The sequence below is a fragment of the Mirounga angustirostris genome, unplaced genomic scaffold (assembly GCF_029215605.1).
Source record: "Mirounga angustirostris isolate CCGP_5_RB_7025 unplaced genomic scaffold, mMirAng1.0.hap1 SCAF_3, whole genome shotgun sequence".
NCBI classification, from domain to species: Eukaryota; Metazoa; Chordata; class Mammalia; order Carnivora; family Phocidae; genus Mirounga; species Mirounga angustirostris.
The window spans coordinates 143,879,238-143,901,888 of record NW_026991711.1 but is presented as its reverse complement, the minus strand read 5'-3'; the positions used below and the strand labels follow the sequence as shown (position 1 = coordinate 143,901,888).

General features: G+C 38.4%; 1 protein-coding gene across 4 annotated transcripts in view; it reads right to left on the bottom strand.

Moving 5' to 3' along the window:
• The window catches only part of UBE2E3 (ubiquitin conjugating enzyme E2 E3), an 83,159-nt gene extending 62,884 nt beyond the window's left edge, over positions 1-20,275 (bottom strand). Inside the window, exons 1-3 of one of the 4 annotated variants that reach the window (XM_045868419.3) lie at positions 20,085-20,275; positions 18,408-18,626; positions 16,557-16,607 (exon numbers count right to left, since the gene is read on the bottom strand). In XM_045868419.3, the coding sequence (XP_045724375.1) occupies positions 16,557-16,607; positions 18,408-18,601 (245 nt within the window). In that variant the 5' untranslated portion in view covers positions 18,602-18,626; positions 20,085-20,275. The other 3 variants (XM_045868417.3, XM_045868416.3, XM_045868418.3) reach the window with 3 other exon arrangements.
• Positions 20,276-22,651: the final 2,376 nt, after the last annotated feature.

Genomic DNA, 22,651 nt, shown 5'->3' with positions numbered 1-22,651 from the left:
CACACATTTTCATACAACCTCTCAGCATGCCTTGCTAACAGCAGTGAATATGAAATAAACATATTAATATGATATAGATTACACCTGAAAATAGATCAGAAAACATTATGCTGTCACTAATGAACTAGTGTTTTTATCATGCAGCCAGTAACTTTTACACATTTTCATTAAAACAAATCCATGAAAACGAATCCATTCCAAGAGGTAGGTAGTAGGCCAACCATAAAGTCAACCTAATTCCTAGAATTCCATCTGCCAGCAAGGTGTGGAAGGCCACATACACTTCCAGCTAATGCCAACTGGGCTTCTACTGAATCGCCTGTTGCTTGTGATATTCAGGCCTTTGAATCTCCATGTGTAACAACTAGAAAAGCAAAACTTCCTTGTAAACTTCCATTATTAAAACACAGACATGGACACACATCACATTTTTTTCTTTAGTCACTAAATATTTCATAGTCAGGAGAGCACTGTCTTACTGGAGGATTAAAAAAATAAAATTATAAAATCTCCTTATCCCTATTTGAAAACAGTGTTTTTTAACAGATTTCAAATTGAACTGCATCTGGACCATTTTCCCCCCAGAATCACTCATTTGTCAATTAGTTACACAACTCAGGTTGCAGGCTAATCCGTTACTTATAAATCCCATCTCCTCTTTCAATACCCTGGCAAAGGCTTCCTACTGCCCTTCATGTCAAGATGCTTACTTACCTTCAGTTGTGAGAGGTTCATTGGGCCACTTCTGGCCTTTTTTCTACTTCTCTGCCTATTCCTTCCATTGTGCTTGAGGTGTTCTCTCAACCCCTCCATCTCGAAATCATCTCTTTGTTCTATTTCCACGTCTTATTCCTTTACACATTCATAGCTGGCAGGTGGACTTCCAGAACTCAAGGCAAACCATAATTTTATTTTTTTTTTCCCCAGCTATTTAGGAAGCTCTTTAAATTCTACTTTCTACATGCAAGCTCTCAATTTTCTGGAGGCTATCTAGTTATTTCTCTCCCACCTATCTTTCTTGAATAAGTGACAGACTATTTTACTTTGTTTCTTTGCACCACTGACATTAAATGTTCATTTATAAAACTCCAGAAGTTAGAAAAAACTTTGTGGTCCCCTAAACTTCCTGAAATGTTATGCGTAAGTATTTCTCTGAAGAGTTGGTTCATAGCTTTCAATAGGTTTTTGAAGCAGTCCTAGTAGTACTACCCCTCTCATGTTGTTTCCAGTTTGTGTCTCTTTAAGAGCTTGTGTGAATTCATATCCTTCATCTAGTCATTGTGAATCTTGACATTTTTATTATTAATATAAGCTCCTTATAATACATATTCTTTGCAATGCTGCTGCGAATATTTTTCCTGTGTTTAAAATTTTGTTCCTTTCATAGCACAAGAGCTCTTACTTTATCTCAATCATCTCCTTTATGATTTTGCTTATGGATTAAAAATTAATCTTCGGGGTCTGATCACGGCCACCATACTATACAGCTCCAGGGTGCCACGTCTACTATACTCTGTGCTGTGCTATGCTCAACAGAGTACAGTATAAACGACACCCACAATGTGGATGTTCCAGAACAACCAACAATACATATGCCCATTCCCCAAAGTTTTCTAACAGTTTGACTTTTTACAATATACTTAAGATTTTCGGGCGCCTGGGTGGCTCAGTTGGTTAAGCGACTGCCTTCGGCTCAGGTCATGATCCTGGAGTCACGGGATCGAGTCCCGCATCGGGCTCCCTGCTCGGCAGGGAGTCTGCTTCTCCCTCTGGCCCTCCCCCCTCTCATGTGCTCTCTCTCACTCTCTCTCTCAAATAAATAAATCAAATCTTTAAAAAAAAAAATACTTAAGATTTTCATCCATCGGGAGCTTATATTATAAAAGTTGTAACTAACAATTTTTTAAAAACACTATTTGTTTATTCCAATTTCACACAATAAGTAATCTTAACTCCATGTTTTGGAAAGTTACTTTAACAAAGTATTTGTTTAATATATTAACAAGTTTATTAAAATTATTCTAAAATGTAATGCAAGAACATTACACTAAGAGATGAAAATATAAGGAAACATGAGACCCATACCCAAGTCTAGTTGGGAAGAAAGGGCAAATGACAAGACGCAATAAATAGCAGAGAATAAATAATATATAAGTCTCTCAAGAGATGTACAGGAAAGGCTTCACAAGATGTAGGATTTGAAATGGGCCTTAAAAGATCACTACTGGGGTGCCTGGGTGGCTCAGTCGTTAAGTGTCTGCCTTTGGCTCAGGTCATGATCCCAGGGTCCTGAGATCCAGCCCCACATCAGGCTATCTGCTCAGGGGGAAGCCTGCTTCTCCCTCTCCCACTCCGCCTATTTGTGTTCCCTCTCTCGCTGTGTCTCTCTCTGTCAAATAAATAAATAAAATCTTTTTTAAAAAAATAAATAAAAGATCACTACTGCCTAGATGAAAGCCAATCTGGGCAATGAGAGGAAGTAAACAAAGATGCAGAGCCTAAAAAACCCATGTTATGCCCAAAAGGTGGGAAACAGACCCATTTTCACTAGAGCACAGGGCTTTTATATATTAACAGGTAAAAAAAAAAAAAAAGTCAGGAGCCAAATGCAGAAAAGTTTGATCACTGAGATTGCTAAGATTTTATTTATTTATTTGAGAGAGAGAGAGAGAGAGAATGAGCATGCAAACATGCGAGCAGGGGGAGGGGAGGGGCAGAGGGAGGAGAGAGAATTTAAAGCAAACTCCCGAGTGTGGAAACCCACGGGGGGTTCGATCTGAGAACCCTGAGGATCATGACCTAAGATGAAACCAAAAGTCCAATGCTTAACCTACTGAGCCACCCAGGTGCCCTACAATCACTGAGATTTCTGAGGAAATTCTGTAACCAAAGGCCCCTCTGACACAGTGTGGCATTGAGTGCCTAAGGGAGATAAGAAGAGACAAAAGACGCACATAGGGCGCCTGGGTGGCTCAGTGGGTTAAGCATCTGCCTTGGGCTCAGGTCATGATCCTGGAATCCTGGGATCAAGCCCGACGTCCAGCTCGCTGCTCAGTGGGGAGGAGCCTGCTTCTCCCTCTCCCTCTGCCCCTCCCCTCCGCCCGTGCTCTCTCTCTCTCAAATAAATAAATCTTAAAAAAAAAAAAAAAAGATACATGGGTGAAGAACGAACAGGTATCACGTATAGGAAGAAATACTAAATACTAAAGAAGAGTAATTAGGAGAAAAAAGAAACACTTCATGAACAACAGAAAAGAAGTTGAAAAGTAAAGAGACATAACAAGGTGAGCACTTAAAAAAAAAGAAATTACAAATAAGTCACAGGAAGAAAACACTGACAGCTAAGATTGCCAAATGACATTTTTTAAATAAAATGGAAGACAAAAAGCCAGATTACAAAAAGATGAAAGAAATACATACAAGAGAGAAAAATGGAGAAGTAACTGTGTACACTGCTCAGTAAAGATAAATGAGAAGCCAGGAGATAATGAGAGAAAAGATGACAGAATTAAAAGAGCTTTTAAATAATCTCCGAAAAACAGGAAAGGTTAATAGAGATTAAAAAATAAAAGAAAATGAAACAATTCAGTTTGAGGCAATGGGCCAGCATAAAAATCCCACCAGGTACACAGGTTTCCCTCTAAATAAGATAAAATTCACTAAATAATAAAAAGATCAAAAGAATATTCGAAGATACATATTTGCAAGTGTGTATATACATATGTTAAGCTCATGCACAAAGTTCAAATTTAGCATGATAGTTCAGAATTTGGGGGAGGTGTAAAAAGTAAAACGCTAGAGGAAGAATATATCTATTTTTTTTTGCGTGGAAGATAATTACATAGGCAGTAAAATCACACATTTGGTCATGACAGATTTTACATTAGAAATTTACTAAAAATTATTATAATTTGAAGCAATGCTATACATTTTTTTATTACATTATGATTTACTATCATTACAATGTGGAATCTAGACCAGTAATCTGTAACTGGAAGTGATTAACCCCTTTTCCTTCCTTAAGACATTTGGAAATGGGAGGAGAAGGTGGTTTCTGGTGCCCATAATACTGGGACAGGCCCTGTTAGCATTTAGGCAGCAGAATCCAAGGATGCTCAATGTCTTCCAAGGAAAAGTACAATCTAGCACCAAATGCAAAGGGGGGCCCTAATGAGAAACACTGTAAGTAGATAAGGAAGGCTGCTTATATTGTATATTTACATTACAATAGGGTTGATTTTTAAATTCATTTCTTGTGATAAATTATTTTGATTCTGATAAAGGTCTTTGCATTCCACCTTGATTTTAATTCAGAACTTAAAAACAGACCTGTAGTTCCAATAAAGGTATCTCAGTCATCCTGATGCTAAGACTTACTAATTATCCCTTGACAAATGATGAGGTAGCTAGGAGAATGTCACATGTTTAAAACAATACTTAAATAAGTATTCAGTTTTTGAAATAATATCTAGGGCAATGGTTAAGTTGAATATATGTGTTTGCATTATTTTTTACCCCGAAATATGTCCATGCAATTTTTATACATCTAAAGTTCCCTAAGGTAAAGCAATTTAAGCTGAAGTTTATTTAAAATTAAGAAGGTCTGTAAGGATTATAATGGCAATATACAGAAGAACTGCAATGGACTAAAACACAACAGATACAAGTTCACAATGATTCTAAAAAGGATACTAGGAAACCAACTCTTATTTTGAAAAAGCACTAAAAATAAAACTGATAAACTGGAAAAAGAATTAAACACTTAATCTGCCTTCACTAGGTAACTTACTCAACTGGGTAAACAAATGGAAGATGGGGTAAGTTTCTCTTTAGAGATCTATTCCAATGGTTACTAACATCACAAAAAGAGAATCAGATCTTACAAGTCTACTGAAAGAAAAGCATACTACCTATGAGGCAGTTGTGTCGGAAGGAAGGAAGGAAGGAAGGAAGGAAGGAAGGAAGGAAGGAAGGAAGGGAGGAAATCAAACCTGAATCTGATCAAGTCTCTTAATCTAACTTCCAAATTTAAAGGAAACACTGAACGCAAAGAAAGATATTAAATTACACCATAGGAATGCAGTAAGCAAAATCCAGACTCTCAGAAACACCACCCAGTTCTTTCATTAAATTGCAAAAATGGGAAAAAAAAAAAAAAAGGAGAGAGAGAGAATTTACAGATTAGAAGAGATATAAAAGACATACCAACCAATCTCAGTGCGTCTACTTTTTTGGATACTGATTCAGATAGTTTGGGGAGTGGGGGTTGGGAGGACAGTTGTCTAGGACATCCATGAGACATTTGTAAATTTGAACAATTAAGGAACTTAGATTTAAAATATGTAGGTGTGTTAATGACATTGTAGTTAAAAGGAGTCCCTATTTTTTGAAAATACACAGCAAAATATCTGTTCTTTAAAAATGCAGATGAAATGATGTCTGAGATTTGCTTCAGTGTAATAATGGGAGGGTGAAATGGATGGAATGACAGATGAAACAAGACTGGTCAACGGTTGGTAACTATTGAAACTGGGTGAAGGCTACATGGGGATTCTTCCTAATAGTCTATTTACTTTCGTGTATGTTTCAAATTGTCCATAATAAAAAGTTAATTTTAAAAAACTAAGAAACCTCAGCAGGAGGGGAAAGCAATCATTTGCAACATGTTTATTTTAGGGTTTTAAAAAAGAACAAAATGAATGCTTGGCACAGTCCTCTAATGGATATGGAGATATTAAGCATCTGGGAAGATATAACAGAAATGTCTTTTAAAATTTTAAACAGACACTGGTGTAAATAAAATAAAGAAAATCTAAAGGGATACTAGTTAAAACTGCCATTGAATTCCACATGGAACACATGCACCTAAACTCATGTTCAAACCCATCAAATGCCAGATTTTTTCTCATTGTGAGAGCACATAAATTTATCACAAGCATATATATCGCAAACCCAACAAATATTACCAATACCCTTAGAAACAAGTGTGAAACAAAAATAAAACCATAAAGCCAAGGCCTTATGGTGTCCTCTATATTTTGTTGTTACTACTGTTTAAATTGAGAAGATTAAGGAAAGCAATAGGAAGCCATAAAAAACATGTAGCCACAATCTTCTGAGATCGATTCTCTTGGGGACCCTGAATAAATGGATTCTTGACCTACTAAAATTTAATGTGAAAAAATGATCCATTTGTAAAGGACCTATAAGATTGTAAATGGCAAAACGAGCTACAAATAACCACCCTCAGAAAGGGAATGAATGTTGTTTATAAAAAGTGAGAGGCGTGGATGTAAAGGGGGTGATCATCATGATGATTTATAAGTAAAGGAAAATAAAATAAAAAGGTAACAAAATTCATGCTTCCCTAGGCCTTTCATTCAGACCAAAACATGTGGAGCTATACTCCCAAAAGCAATTTCAGACAAGAGATGTCTATTTTTCCCCAGACAAGCTAGAAGTTAAACAGAATGACAAAGTGTATTTGCTCTGGGACAGTGAAGCAGCAAAGGAACTTTGGAAGGGCCTAACTGGTTCAAATCCCTCCAAAAGAGGCAGAATGAACTACAGACAATGAATGAAGATGGAATTACCACAATTTTTTCAGTTTTGTTTGCTACAAATAACCATTAAGTTAAAATAATTATAACACATGCTCAGGACCAAGAAGGGACTGAAATTTTTTTAAATGTAATGATCTTGGAAATTTGGCCCTATTGCTGTTATTCTTGAGGTTAATCGCTTCTTACTGACCATCACATCCAAAACAGGTGCTATAAATAAGCTTATGCTATTTATCTACACACCCTTATAAAACCAATGAAATGTGAACAAAGAGAAAAACGTCAAAGCTTTAGAATCTAACTTTAAGACTGCCTTTAGACAAAATGCAAGGCACAGACTGATTCATAAAACTCATTAGTTTCATTAATCTAAAACAAACTATATAAACCAAGCAGGTCACTCTGAGAACATTAGTAGGTCTGTTTTGCTAAGTGGACCAGCTCCTTTCCCAAAGAGACTCGTAAGAAAAAAGCAAATCCCCATACTACTATCTGGGAATAATTTCTGTATAAATTCACAAATTTAGGAAAAACAGTGATTAAATGAACTATGAAACTATAAAAAACAAGACAAAATTAAGAGGACTCTAACATGAAGCCAAATTTGTTAAAAAGTGAGATCTAGTGCCAGTATCAAAAAATAGTAAGTGCACATGCTGCTGAGAAATCAGCATTCAAATTCTCCTAAAATCCTATGTGATTGGGGCTTTTCTCCATAAAACTAGGAATTCTTATCTGCAGAGGGATTTTTTCCAACTTCAAAGCAATTCATAAACATGGGCTGCTTCACAATACCCCACAGAAAAAAGGAGAGGTAGATTTAAAGATATTCCTCTGCCCACAGGAAAGCCATACACAAAGAACTACAAGGCAGAGAACAAAGATTTGCCTTTTCTGTTGTGATCATACTCAGTCCCTGACCTTCTTTCTTACAGGGAAAGAGAATAACACAAGAGAGCGGACAACTGGGGAACGTTCTCTGGGGGAAAAAAAAAAAAAAAAAGCTTAAATGAAAATAAAAAATAATAATTAAATTCAAAAAAAAAAAAAAAAAAAAGGTAAGAAAGCCTAGCACCCCCCAAGCCAAAGAAGGAAACTCTTTTCTTTCTCCAACTCACCATATGGACCTTACATGCCAGGTCCTAAAACCCTACAACAAACAGTATTTTTGGATCCTTTGAGAAACTATAAACAAACAAATGGGAGATAAACTTACACTTAGCATGCACCTACAGACCCATAATCAACTGTGAATGTTTTTACCAGATCTCTCAAGCGGCACTGTACAAAAGCAGAAGTGCTTACTTTTATGTCAAAAAGTAAACCTAGATTTTTGCCCCGCATCTGTTATGTATATGCACTACATATGTGACATTTGGCAATTTTCTCAACTACTCTAAGATTCAGTTTTGAAATCTTAAAAAGAATGATTCTTCAGAGGGTTCTTTGGGGAATTAAACACGTTAGTGTATTAATATACTATGTATGTAATATACTATGTAGTGTATTAATATACTATACTATGGAATCCAGTACAGTGTCAGGCTGGATGCTCAATTATTTCCTCTTTTGAAGTAAGAGTAAAAGTCATCTATTCATGGAAGTATATATCCTTTGTGGCAGAAAAACTGATTTCGCACCGAATATCCATATGCTCCCCCACATTTTCCAGCCACCTTGCAGTTAGTTGAGGCCATGTTATTAATTCAGGTCTTACTTCCAGATCAAAGCGCTTAAAAGCTGGCACATGACCCTCTAACTCTCTTGCTTGGACACATGTTTCAAATGGCAGAGCTACACAAGATGCAAGAAGCAAAGATCTGAGTCCACATGTGAAAGAGCTACCCAGGAGAGCTCCTGGACCTACAGTGGACTTCATATGAGAAAGAGAAATAAACCTTTGTATGTTTATGGTTATGAGCCTTCTAGGTTGGTTTGTTAACTCAACACAGCAAGATTAAATGTATCCTTTTACTGCCCAATTGTACTCAAATGCTGCAGGACAAAACGCATAAATACAAATGGCAAATCCTATGTTTAAGTATTAAAGGATGTCTTGCTTTCGGTGTAATTCTGTATATTTAGAAAAAATGGAATGATTAAAAGACAATACTTAGTAACCAAGTGGAAAAGTAATCCAATATACACAACTTAAAAAAAAATTGATATTTACATAGCTTCACCTTAAGCATAAAGATTTCTAAAATCAAGAGTCTTAAGTTTTTTTCTAATCAGACATACAAGTCATATAACAACAACAACAAAAGCAGTTATCCAAAAATAAAAAGTGAGAAAGTGGAAACTGCTATTAGGAAACAGGTTAAAAGAAAGGAAAGCAGACCAACTTTAAAACACTTTCATGAAGTGGCTGCAGTCAATTGTCATTGTAACACAGGCAGAACAGGACCACAACTGCTTATCCACAATTCTGGAACCCCAAAAGCTCTAAAAATCAAAGGTTTTTAAAATAAGTTTGGAGAAAAATAATTTGGCAGCAACACCAAACATGAGCTAACCTGAAACTACTTGTAGTCTCTATCCATTTAGTATAAATATTCATACATTTCTGGTGGAGAAATATTATGTGTTTGAAGGTCCCACTGGGGTTGTTACATAAGATATAGCAAACACATCATATGCCCTTTCTAAAATCTAAAATTTTCTGTACTCTGAAACACATCTGGCTCCAAGGGTTGGAAATAAAAGATTGTGGACTTAGAACAATAACAGAAGTGAATAATCCAGATCTGTACTGTCTTAATGATGAAACTAAAAAGCAAATCAAGAGCATGGCTTTCTAACCTGTTTGCAATTCAATGTACAGCTGAATTTTGATGATTTTCCAATGGTATTTCTCCTTGATGCATTGTACCTCAGTATTTCTGGTAGAACACAGATACAACAGCCTAAAGCTAGATCATGCAGGGGTATAATTAACTGGTAGAAGACAGAAGAGAAATGAAAATACTGCCGAAAGCATTTCTGGCCTCAACAGACCATAATTTAACAGGTATTCAAGGTAGCCATTCCTGTGGTTTCACATAAAAAACAACATACACACATGTCAAAAAATATACAAGAAATGTAAGCCATAGCATGGGATTAGTGGGAGATAGAGCCATCAGCTCTGAGGAACGTGTACGAGAATATACTAAGCAGTCATCACTAATAAGACAGGAAAATGGTAAAAAGAAAACTATGCAACAATTCAGGCAGCAAGGTATCAGAGTAAATATCTACAGCAGGATTTCTCAACCTGAGCACTACTGACATTTTAGTCCAGATGATTCTTTGTTGTAGAGGGGTTGTCCTACACACTGCAGGGCATTTAGCAGCATCCCTGACCTCTACTCACTAAATATCAGTAGCAACCCCTCTTCCCCCCAAGTTGAGAAAGCAAAAAAGTCTCCAGGCATTGACAACTGTTCCTTAAGCTGTTTTTTTTTTTTTTTTGAGGGGGGTGGAGCTGGAAGGCAAGAGTAGGGTGGCAAAAATCACCCCCAGTTGAGAACCACTGATCTAGAGGCAAGAGAAAGAATAAAAGTTTAAAGGGACTTTCTTCTTCTAGATTCTAATAAAATGCCAAATATACTTCCCTGTCAAATGCAGTATAGGAAGAAAAAAAATCATTTCCATTTCTCTAAATCTACAAGTGGTTTTATCATATGTTTTTAATCTCTACTTTGTAGGGAAGATGAGAATGGCAGATCAAGCTCTCCATTCTCAATCCGAATGCCCCTGCACTCAAAGCAAGAAAGATTTGTTGATTTTCTTGTAATTAAACATATCTATCCATCTGTTGTTACAGCAACTCTTTTCAAGGAGGGAATAAGGTACCAGTTGGTTAACTACAGAAAGTTGACCAAACAACCGGTAGTAAACGCACACAGTTTTCACCTACTTTCTAACTATATTATCTGCTTTGAACATAATAGGTCCCTAATAAAAACGTGACCTTTTGGGGGGAAAAATATTGTTTTCAATCATGTCATTCTTTTGGAAAAAGTTTTTAGTCACAACAGCACTGGGTCCTCCTGCTGTGCTGGCACATATGAGACAAATAATTAGGCTTATTGTAATTATCAATTTCCTTTTATAATAGAAACAGGAGCTAAATGCCTTTGAATAATCATACTAAAAATCGTAACTATGAAAAAAAGTAAAGACTATATGGGATTTTTTAAAAAGATTTTATTTATTTATTTGAGAGACAGAGAGAGAGATCTCAGAGGGAGAGGGAGAAGCAGGCTCCCCGCTGAGCAGGGAACCCAAGGTGGGGGGGGGGAGTGGGGCTTGATCCCAGGAATGTGGGATCATGACCTGAGCCAAAGGCAGACGCTTAACCGACTGAGCATCCCAGGTGCCCCTATATGGGATTTTTAATAGATCTTCTCCAATCCAAAGTCAGCTTTGCCTGGAATTTCTATTCCTGTCAATTTGACAGACTTCAATTTATCTATTAATTTAACAAATCTTCACAAGCAAAACACGGCGTAAAGCAAGAGTTACAAAAATGTATTAAGACCATCCTCCTTTCAAAGGAACACTACTAGAGAAGGTAGACAACAATACTTATAGTATACAGCATCATCATACTGTATTACGTGTTTCAGCTGTGTTGAAGCTCGTATTAGCTTAATGAAACATAAAACATCATTTAAAATTATCAGTAATGGCCAAGTCTCCAAAAAAATCCTCAGGATTTTTGAGAGTCTGTGCAGATGCCAAAATTTAATTAATAAAATAATAAGAACTATCCATCAGTAGATGACCACAATGGGGTGGTATGGAAAACACCTTCAACGAGAGTAGTTCTATATTTAATCTTTTAGAAAGAGAGCTTCCAATTAAGATTTAATTTTTGTAAAAAAAAGGAGTGCTAAAATTTTTTTTGAAGAGTTGAAAATAAAAGGACTAGATGATTAAAGAGATATAATTTCATTTTACAGAAGAGGGTATCTTCCTTCACATAGCACACACTGCCTAATATCAACAATAACAGCAATCACATGTGTACGTAAAAAAGAAAAAAGCAATCTATGTATGTATGTGGCAGGCTTTAAAATCAAGCACTGCAGGGGCACTGGGGTGGCTCAGTAGGTTAAGCATCCCGATTTCTTATTTTGTCTCAGGTCATGATCTCAAGGTTGTGAGTTTGAGCCCCAAGTTGGCTCTGTCCTGGTCGTGGAGCCTGCTTATTAACATTCTCTCTCTCTCCCTCTCCCTCTGTCCCCTCAAATTAAATTAAAATTAAATTAAATAAAGGGCTGTATAAGCAACCAAGTTATGCAGATATCACATGTTATTTTGATTATTACCTTTTGTTTATTACAAAAAGCTTCCAAAATCACAGACAAGGAAAAAAACTGCTATGTGTAGATAACTGGCAAACTATATCAATTCAGAATCTAAGTTTTCCAAATACTGATATAATCTCATTCTCAGTAAAACTGCAAATTTTTATAACAGGGTATTTAAAAGGGAAAACATAACTATCACCCTTATTTTAAAATTTTTCATTATAATTTACTGCAGAGAGTCAGAGCATTCTCTATTGAATTAAGTTATCATTAACCTCATGCATATTCCTTTAAAAGGGGTATACTATTTCTTCATCTTTGCCCAATGCCCTCGATTAATTTTTTTTACTCAAGTTCCAAGGAACTCCTTTTACATATATATATATGTAAACAGACACATATATGTCTACAAACACATATATATATACAAACACAAAATTTTGCTTGATGTATTCTCAAATAAATAGGCGCTAAACTGCTTAAAATAAAATTACTCCTATAGTACGATGCTGACCCACTAGAGAAAATGCCAGCAAGAGTGAGGGCATGTGTCTAAACTGCCTCTCTCCCTTTAATTATGCTGTGGTCACTTTACTGACCCAATTTACACCATTATAAAACTTTAAAACATACTAACTCATTTAATCCTCACAATAAACCTATTGGGGGGCATTATTTTAATCTCCATTTTACATTTAAGAAAAGTGAAACAAAGAAATAATAACCTAACTGATCTAAAATAACATAAAACTAGTAAGAGGCAGACCAGGGATTTGAACCCAGACCAATGTTTCTGAAACTTAATATACATACAATTCACCTGGGAATCTTGGTGAAATTCAGTTTCTGATTCAGTACTTCTGCAGTATGGGAATGTAACAATCTTACCTGTGATGCAGACACTGCTGATCTGAAGATCACCCTATGAGCAGCAAAGCTAGTCTACCCTAGAAAATAGTGGCACGTGGTAGTAACCAGCAGGAGGTAAAGTTCATGCACAGTTAGACAATGAAAGCCTTATGAGGAAATCAAGAGTTGCCAGCTTCTGGTTTAGAACTTAATTGCTTCTTGTATTAATTTTGTTTTTAAAAGAAGGAGGTTAGCAAAATTTACAATATAATACCTTTCAAGTTCTGCAAGCACACACATCAATACTGTAGTAACCTAATACTATTACATCTCCCTCCAATAAGGCCTTTCCCACAGCCAAAAACTATTTACAAATGCCCCTGAATTTAACTTTAACACAGATTCAATCTCAACATACTGAAAAATAGTTTGAGTGTGTATTTGTGCCTTCTCATATATGGAAAGAATTAGAGGTTGAGTTAAAAATCCAGCAACTTCCTAAATGTTTGCCACTTCTAGAAGTGGTTACTGTGAGGCCAAAGGCACCCTTTGCGAAACAGAGGGAACATAAATGTCTTAATTGCACATTACTCAACAATTCTAGTCAATCACTTTCTCCAAAAACAGATAGGGAAATGCCCATAACACAAGTTCCCTTCATTCTCATTGATGTATGAACTATTTATTCCATAATTTAGAATACAGTATGTAAACAATAAAAATTAAAATCACTACATAAATATTAAATCCCTAATGTTTAGAATGCTCTGGCCTAAGGAACTCCCAATACCTAAAAACTGAAATGCTGTCAAATCATTGGAAATAACATTTTATCAAACTTTCATACTATGAGGAAAAGAAGTATCATTATTATCAAAATATATTCAAACCTGTTTAAAGCCACACACTTAATTCAACAGTTAGGTCTATCCTAAGATCACTCTCAGTGTACACATATTAGACACAGCTATATAACAGTAAAGAAATATATAACATAAAAAAAGGATGTTTTATTAATAAAACACAGGAAGGGAGGAAGGGATCTAAGAGAATTCTTAGTCTCATCTGAGTAATTTTGGTTTTGCTGCGTTTTCTTGTATTTCAATCAACTTTTTCCTGAATGTACACAGATATACTTTACATTTCTTCCCTGAGGAAGAATTATATCTGTCACATACTTTGACAAGCTTGTAAAAATTATTTTTAAAACCATAATGGAATTCTGATTAATTAGCTCCGCATGAAAGTCAAACATCAAAGTCAAAAAAGTATTAGATTTCATAGATTTCAAACAATATGAATTCACACATTTTAGAATTAATATAGAATCCCATTTTAAAGTATAACATAAATTAATAAATTTAAACTGTACAATCACTGTAAAGCTAAAATCCTCACCCATGCACCAAATTACAAGAACACCATAATTGTATATGATATGAAGGTAAAAATACAACACATATTCAGCCTTAGCTGTCAAAATTCTAAAATGTCTCCACTGAACAGTCAATATTCCAAATCCCTGCTCAAGGACAAGAACTAGTTCATCTTCCACCCAAAAAAATTTCTAACACTTATAATAAAAGACACAGAAGTATCTGGCTATTTTACATGTCAGGCATATAAAGAAGACCGTCCCCAAACTAGTAAAACAACAACTTCTCCCAGTTCCCTGTTAAGACTGATATTTTGTTTGTTTTTTCTTCAGTCACATAGCCACAAAGAAATTCAAATATTAAAAGAACTGAAGACCTGAAATATGTAACTTGCAATAGTTCACAATCATCACAAGTTGTGACCAGGAAAAGCACAGATGATGTAGTCCATGTTATTGTTCCCAAGCCCACAGGTTCGCTATTTCACTGATCACTAAATGTGAGGCATTACTTCCTGAACTGAAATGAAATATCGTATATAAACAGAAAAATAAACAAGTTAAACTTTCTGCCTCCTAGAAACATTCTACTTCCTCTACAATAATCCTCAGTGCCCTTGTAGAACCATTCCTGGGTTAAACATACAAAGCATACATCTTCAGCAACAGCAACCCTAAACTCCTGCTCCAAGGGCATTCAACACATCGTCTACTGGGCTCTATAGATTTACGCACGTACACCAGTTTGCGCCACTTGTAAGAAATCAACAGAAACCTTTAAAAATATTTGACCTTACATGCAATTTTAAAACATTTAAGAGTTTTGAACTGATAGATCTTTATATCTTTTATAAAGGGAAATATCAGAATACACTCTGCAAGGTAAGTGATTCTTCCAGGGAGCAAATTTAACTTGACCTCACTAAATGGCTACAGATTTGACATACCAATGAGAAGGCTGGAAGCAATACTTTTATTTATTCTCTAAAGCAGCACTGTTCAACAGAAATGTAATACAAGCCACATACATAATTTTAAATTTTCTAATAACCACATTAAAATGGTAAAAAATAAATAAAACATTCTATGTAACTCAACATATCCAACATATTATCAAACATGTAATAGATACTTTTAAAAATCAATAAGGTATTTTACATTCTTTCTCTCATACTAAGTTTCCAAAATTCAATGTGTATCTTATACTTAGAGCACATCTCATTTTGGACAACTAAAGTGGTCAACAGCCACAGGTGGCTCATGGCTGCATTACTGGGCAGCACAGCTCTTAATCCTTTGAGATCTGACATACCACTACCTGCTTAAAATTAGTTTACATTCATGTTTGCCTTTTGAACTGAAAATAGCTGATTATAAATATGAGCCAAACTGTTAATTCACTACACAAATCAGGATCAGATCACCTTATCTAAGGATCTGGTTAATACACACAAGAAGCAACTGAATTAAACCCAATTATATCTCAAGTAGACTTCAGAGATAGGTCTGATCATCACAAGTGAACACAACTTATACCAAAAATACAGGTAAGACGAGAATACATTTTCATATCAAGCCATAACTCTGCCTTATTCCTAGCCACCACTCTCGCTGTTGAGCACATATCTGTATGCAAATTATCTGCAAAACTGCTTTTCCTAAGTTTGACGAATTTTGGAAGCCACATAGTCACTGTTGAAAACAGAGCACTAAGTAAGACAAACTGAAAAAACGTTTTACAAACTAAATTGTCAACCAGTTACTTTTAATGCACCTTACATCAACCAACAATTTTAAATTATTCTACATGAGTTTCACTGAAATGAATTCCTCCTACAAATTCCAGTTCATTTACTCCTTTTCATACACATATTTCAAGGACCAAAATTACTAAGAATTTTCCAAAGTAATTAAGACATTTGATTAAAATGTAAATAATTCCAACAATACATTCTCTAGAAAACAACTAAAAGCATTAGCTTAGCACATAAAATTTGTCCTTAAGGCACATTACCGAATAAATCAAACAGAAACTATACTCTTGCTTACTGCATTTACATTTTGTAACACCACATTCAGCAATTTCTAAATCTGGAAGGTCAGTTCAGATTGCACACAAACAGTAACTTTAAAGCTTAGCAAAATTTTAGAAGTTTCTGCAATGTACTTCTGAATAAACACTCTACAGAAATGTTACAACAGAACAAAAATCAGCACCATTCACACTAATCTCAATAAGGAGCATAAAATCAGTATATTCAGAAATCTAAAATGTATGATACATGCTAAAGAGTATTTTTTCCCCCAAACTTGTTTAATTCACCTTAGACAATTTTTATTTAATCCACTTGCAAAGCTGAAGAGAAGCAAATGTAGCTTCTTCCGCAGCACACATATCCAAAGCCGATGCATTAATCTCTTGATATTTTTCCACATTTTGTAATCAAAACAACAAAATTTCTTTCTTACCTGCAGTTAGGAGGAGGATCAAGAGTTATTTCAGCTAGCTCCTTCTGAATTCTGTTAGTGAAATGAGAACAGACAAAAAGGATTTGAGATAGTCTACAGAATAACCGGGGAATTACACTGCCCTCTACCACCATGCAGTTAAATGCAAGGCTGGCTTTGCCTTCAGTAATGCTAACATGGCTGCTTCCTCTTTGTTCTCAGAGGCATAACCCAAATCCCTTAACAGAAACTTTGCAGCTCTTTTTCTCACTTGCTACTGTAAATAAGTATGACATTCACACCTGATTTGAGAAATAGTCCTCTACTAGTACTCAATAATGGCTGTAAAATCTATTTTAAAACACTTTTTACCAAAGAAATTCTCTTTTCAAGCTTATATGCAAATGAGACAAGAAGGGAGGAGGGAAAGCACTAGAATATTTGACAATGACTTCAAGTCACTTTTACAGAGGTAAGTATTAACAAGCTATTACATGAGTACATTAACGCTTCTGACAATATTTTATGTGAAAAAAAGTTTAAAATTTACAAACATCTTTACCAGGGAAAAACTTCTAAAGGACTCTGACATTCTTATTTAACCAATTGTTTTCCTTAACCTTAAGTACAGCACTAAAATTGAATAAATTTGGAAGGAAAGAAATAATAAGATATATAGCCTAGTTAAGAGGGAAAAAAGCAGTTCTCTGATTTTATTCAAATTTAAAATGCTTTCAAAACTTAAGATGTGTTTAACATGCTCCTCAACAGGATTACAGCAAATTGAGGAGGACTCTAAATTATTTAAAAGACTGCTGTTATTTAATAAAATATTCTCAAATTATTAATACTTGGTTATTGATAGAAGTGAAAGTCCATAGAAAAATAAGATTACTTCTAAATCACGACAGAACACAATATTTGAACAGTTTTTATATTTTCTTTTTCCTTTAGTTGTGATCAATAAAAATGAACAAAATGTCAATATTGGCTAATGCTATAGACATATCTGATGTATAATTAATAGAATTCATGGATATTCCCCTACTACTACCAATGGAGTCCCCTTGACAGAATCTTTTTTTTTTTTTTTGCCATCAAAGATAATATAAATCAACAGGAAACAAATGACCTTTCATATATACCCAACAAAATATGTTTCTTCTGCTGTTGAGTACTAACATGTCAAGCATATCCACAAGTTTCAGAGTGAAGAGTCACAAGCACAATGAAAGTTTTCAATAGCCACGTGCCACCCAAAATTGTAAATGGCTACTTTTTGGTTTTATTTGCATTCACAAGAATATAAGGCATAACCATAAGTTAGCTACAAAAAAGTAGTACCTGAGATGCATGGCTTAAAGTCATGTTTGTAAAATTGAAAGCAAATTTGGAGCAAAATTTTAAATCTGCTTTCAAATATAGCCAAGGCCTTGAATTTACAAATTTTCTAGCAAACAATCATTTCTAATCATTAAGTTTCATGGAGAAGCGCTGCTGATCTCTAGAAGTGTCAATTTCAAAGAAGAAGAGTATGACTCATAAAAAGGAACATCCTCAATGTACCAGCTAATTTGGGCTCACCAAATTTTCCTTGCCAACTCCTAAAACAATCTGTCAGAATGTTAGTCCAAGCTCTCTACTCAAGGACACTCTTACTGAAGTTACCAAAGTACAGAGTAAGTTCGCTTAAAAGTACAATTCCAGGGAGGTGGCTTATATACCACCTAAAGAATGACAACCCATTCAAGTGCAAATAAAAGTGATCACGAAGTAAATATTTTTGAACCAATGCCACTGATGTAAAACCAACAAAAGTGTCCAACCATTTGGAAGACAACCTGATAATGTCTTAATCCTTTTACACATTACCTTTTAGCACTAGTGGATAACTTAGCAGTGGTTTTGCTAGAGAGTTTGGTGTTTTTCTTCTGCTGGGTGGCAGAAGGTTTTCTTTCTTCCTGTTCTTCAGGCTCTGGAGCGGCTGGGTCTCGCTGGTCCGCATCTGAACTACCACTGCTGGTGCTGGGGCTCTCATCATCGGACCTTTGCCTATCACTGGACATCTTGGTGAAGTTATTTCTTGGAAAACTTTTAAAGAGAAAAGGGTGGGGGGAGAAAGGAAATGTTAAGTCTAAGAAATAAACCAATGGCATTTTCTTCTCTCAATATTCACCTAAAATCGTATTTTAATGCAAAACACTTCAAAGTGTTCACACTTATCTCATCACATAGCAAGGTTACAGGGGAGGTGATGTGTCTCAAAACACCAGCGTTCAAGGATTTACCGAACTCAAGTTAGAAAACCCACTCACATTTTTTTCCATCCCTTGGACAATCTATCAATTGTCTACTTTCTCAGAAGGCATGAAACAGATTTGCCAGGGAACTTAGGCAACGAGCATTAATAACATATGACACACTGTAAATAACAGATCTCGCTGAAAAATGTTAAAAAGTCACTAATAACGTCTAAATATTTACACACTGACATTGGTCAAAGCTACCAAATTCCCTTTCCGAGAGGAAAACATACCCTGTTAATCGCCCATATGCTTATTTAAGGTGGCGATTCCTCCTCTGTGCACGTAAGCCTTTAAATACAACACTTGGGAATTTAAAAATCAACTAACAAGCTGCTCTAGCCGTTTCCACGGCCAGCAGCGAAGATTCATCCGGCCAAGACCGAGCTGCCACCCTGGGAAAAGCAGAATCCAAACTGCACCTTCTGCAAAGCTCCCAATGCCATCAAGGTTCCTCGCTCAATTTTTACATCACGGACCGACATTTTGTCCAAAATAACGAAAAAAAAAAATCAGGCAAAACAAACAAACAAAGCCCCAAGAAGTGCAACAAATTTCCGCGCCCGCGGAGGCGAGCCGCGGCCGGCGGCGGCGGCCACGCAGCTCCGCGGCCCTTTGTGGGGAGGGCCGCGCGGGGGCCGCGGGCAGCGCTCGCCGCGCCGGGCGCCAAGTGATGCGAGCAGCCCGGCCGGCCCCGCCGCGGCTCGCGGACACCGGCGGCGCGGGCGCCCGGCGCGAACAAAGCTGCCCGCCCCCGCCCCCTCCCCCACCGCCGCCGCCCCGGCCGCCCCCCACGCGGCCCCCCGGCCCCTCCGCCTTACCTCGGCCGCCCGCCCGGCCCGCTCGCGCGCCGCTACGGTGTGGGGGAGGGAGAGAGAAAAAAACCCTTCCTTAAGGAAATGGAGGCAGCTGGGGGGGGGAAAGGGGGGGGAGGGAAAAAAAGAAGCCGAGGAGGCTCTGGCCGGGGAGTGTGGAACATTGAAAGTCGGAGGGGGTTGTGCAGTGCCGGGCTCCGGCCGGAGGGTGGCGCCGCCCAGCGCCTTCGGAAAAAAGGGGGGGTAGGAGCTCGGCTGGGCGAGGGCGCGAGCTCCCGGCGAGGCGGAGGGGACGCGGGAGACCCCCGCGCGCTGTGGCCTCCCGCCGCCGCCGCCCGGCTCGGCTCCTCCCGGCCGCGCAGTCAGCAAGTTCCGAGGCGAGCGCGGGGGGAGGGGCGGGCGCGGCGGCAGCGCGCGTGCTCGCTGCTTGCCTGGCGGAGGGGCGCGCGCCCCCGGCGCCCGGCGGGCGCGAGCTCTTCCTGCGCGTTCCCGCGCGCGCTCTCCGCGCCTCCTTTCACCCGGGGGGCGCACGCGTCCGCCCGCGCGCGGCCAGGACAAAGAGCGCGGCGGGGACCCAGCGGGCTGGCCCCTGCCGCCCTTGGCCGTAGAGCCCGTGCCGGAGAGGGCGGGGGCGCGGGCGCCGTCTCGTGGGGCCGCTGTGCCGCGGGGTGGCTTCCGGCCTGAGCCCGCCTCCGGAGCGAGGCTGCCCATTGGGCTACCCGCCCCGCAGGCTGGGGCCGGGGTGCTTTCGGGGCGGGCGCGCCGAGGTCATCCCTAGGGTTGGGCACATTCATTTCTGTCTGCGCTGGGGCCGGCGTGGACCCCGAGGCCCCTAAGCTTGGGAAGGGCCCTGGACGCGTGGTCGGGAGTCCCCTTCTGCCCTGGAAGGCTGGAAACTAATGGGTGTCGTGGACGAGGCCAGGCACGCCCGCGGAGGAAAGCTGCCTCTTGCCCCCTTGGAGTCAAAGGGGCAAGATGAGGTGTAGGGCATAGAAGGAGGAAAAGGGGATTTAGAGACCGGGGGACCAATCTCTGCTTTTCTTTGGCCCTCAGGCTTCCAAAGGGAACAGTCCTTCAGATGCTTTAAAAACTTAAAAATCCGAAACATTATTTTAAATGTCCTGCTCAAGATTTTTTAAAGTGAAGGAAGGGAGTTAGGGGGGCTCAAACCTGACTTTCCTGCGGGGCTATTTTGATGTGCATGCTAGACAACAGTTCTGGTAAAAGAAGCCCTGAGTGATACTGGGTCAGAATGTCCACACAGAAAAAACTTCAGATGGGGATAATGAAGGTTAGTTTTGTTCTATCATTCTCTTTTACGGTGTCCAGGTGGACTCTGCAGTTTTTGCCCCAGGCACAAAGTAGCCAGAAGTTCAAAAACTTCCTGTTTGCAGCCCAGATCTCCTCCAGCTACTGAGAACTTGCTCCACTGATGGAGCCCCAGAGGAATTTGTAGATTCCTCTCCCACAAGTGTCCAGGGGCAGGGGTGCTGGGAGAATGTACAGTTCACAGAGGGAGTGAGAATGGCAGCCATAACAGATGAAGCAGACGAAAAGGAAAAAGAAGGAGAAAAAGACTGAATGAGCCAACATATTTACTTATTTTTCCTCCAAACAGAAAAGTTTTGGTTGAGGGCTGCTTACAACCCTGAAGAGTAAGTTACATTTCTGTAATTTTCCAAACAGAGTCATGTAGTGAACCTTACTGAGGGCCATGCTGCTAGGTGCGGGACACAAAATCCACTCATTCAAATGCTGTTTGAGACTAAAGCCAGTTCTCTCTGTTCTGTGCCAGAAGCTCCCAGTCCAGAGGGGGAACAGATCATTAAAGTTCACCAGCTTGATAAGGAGGAAGGATACTCTAGTCAGAATGACCATCATGTCTCAAGGGATGGTGAAGAAAGAGCATGGTGTGGTGTGCGTGTTGACAAGCATTTTGATTTGCGTGGATCAAAGGGCGCTTGTGGAAAGAGCTTGTTAGTAAAAATATAGACAGACAGTCCCCCCCCCCCCAACTTCTACAGTGATGCTACAGTGCAAGCCAGCTAATTTGGAGTTTGGGCTTTGTTTGGAATGGGGAGCTATGAAAGAAAACCTGTATATAGAAGTGGGTTCCTTTAGAAAATATACATCACAGAAATAGCCTGAAGGTCCAAAGGCCAACTGATGATAGGATTTGGGTGGGGCCAGGAGATTGGGAAATAAAGATACTTAGTTGTGTTTCGGTAGCATCTATACTCGGCTGAAGAGCAAGGGAACTGGATTCTAATCTCATTCCACCAGGTTTATGTGACCTCAGGCAAGTTACTTGTTCTAACTTAATTTTTCTCATATGTAAAAGAAGCTTGTAGCTAGCAAAGGTCCCAGAGGCTCTCCTGCTCAACAATTCCATGATTCTTCAATGAGTTTGAAGTCATGAAGTCCCACTCAACATTCACTCAACAGAATATGGTACTTAGGAACTGCCAGATGCTGGGCAGTTGGAATAAAACACGGATGCTGGTCTTATCAAGCTCAGGTAGTGGAACAGTTAGAAATGTAGGCTATGAAAAGAAGTGCTGCATTAAAGGAGTGAACAGGATGAGAAGAACATTATTAATCATCAATTAATCAGTAATGGCATTATTAATTCAGCTTGGGGTATAAGTCACGGGTGCGTTAAAAGAACAGTGAACTGGGCCTGGAGGAATGAATAGGTGATAATACAGATGATGCTCTTGGCAAAGTACCTGACATAATAGATGTTCAATAAATAGTACTTACCGTATTGTTAAAGTCACCATAAAGAGAATGAGTGGCTCCTTAAGGTTAGGGAGAGTAGTGGCCTGCCCCCAAAATATTAGGTACCCAGCTGCCTTTATTCACCTGACTAAAGGTATCATTCAAGTGATTCTTTCTAGCCCACATATCTCCAAGGTAAGATCACATCACCATCTTGATCGGAAGCAACTTGTAAATTATGAATTGTTTCTAACATGAAGTTCTTCCTCACAAGACA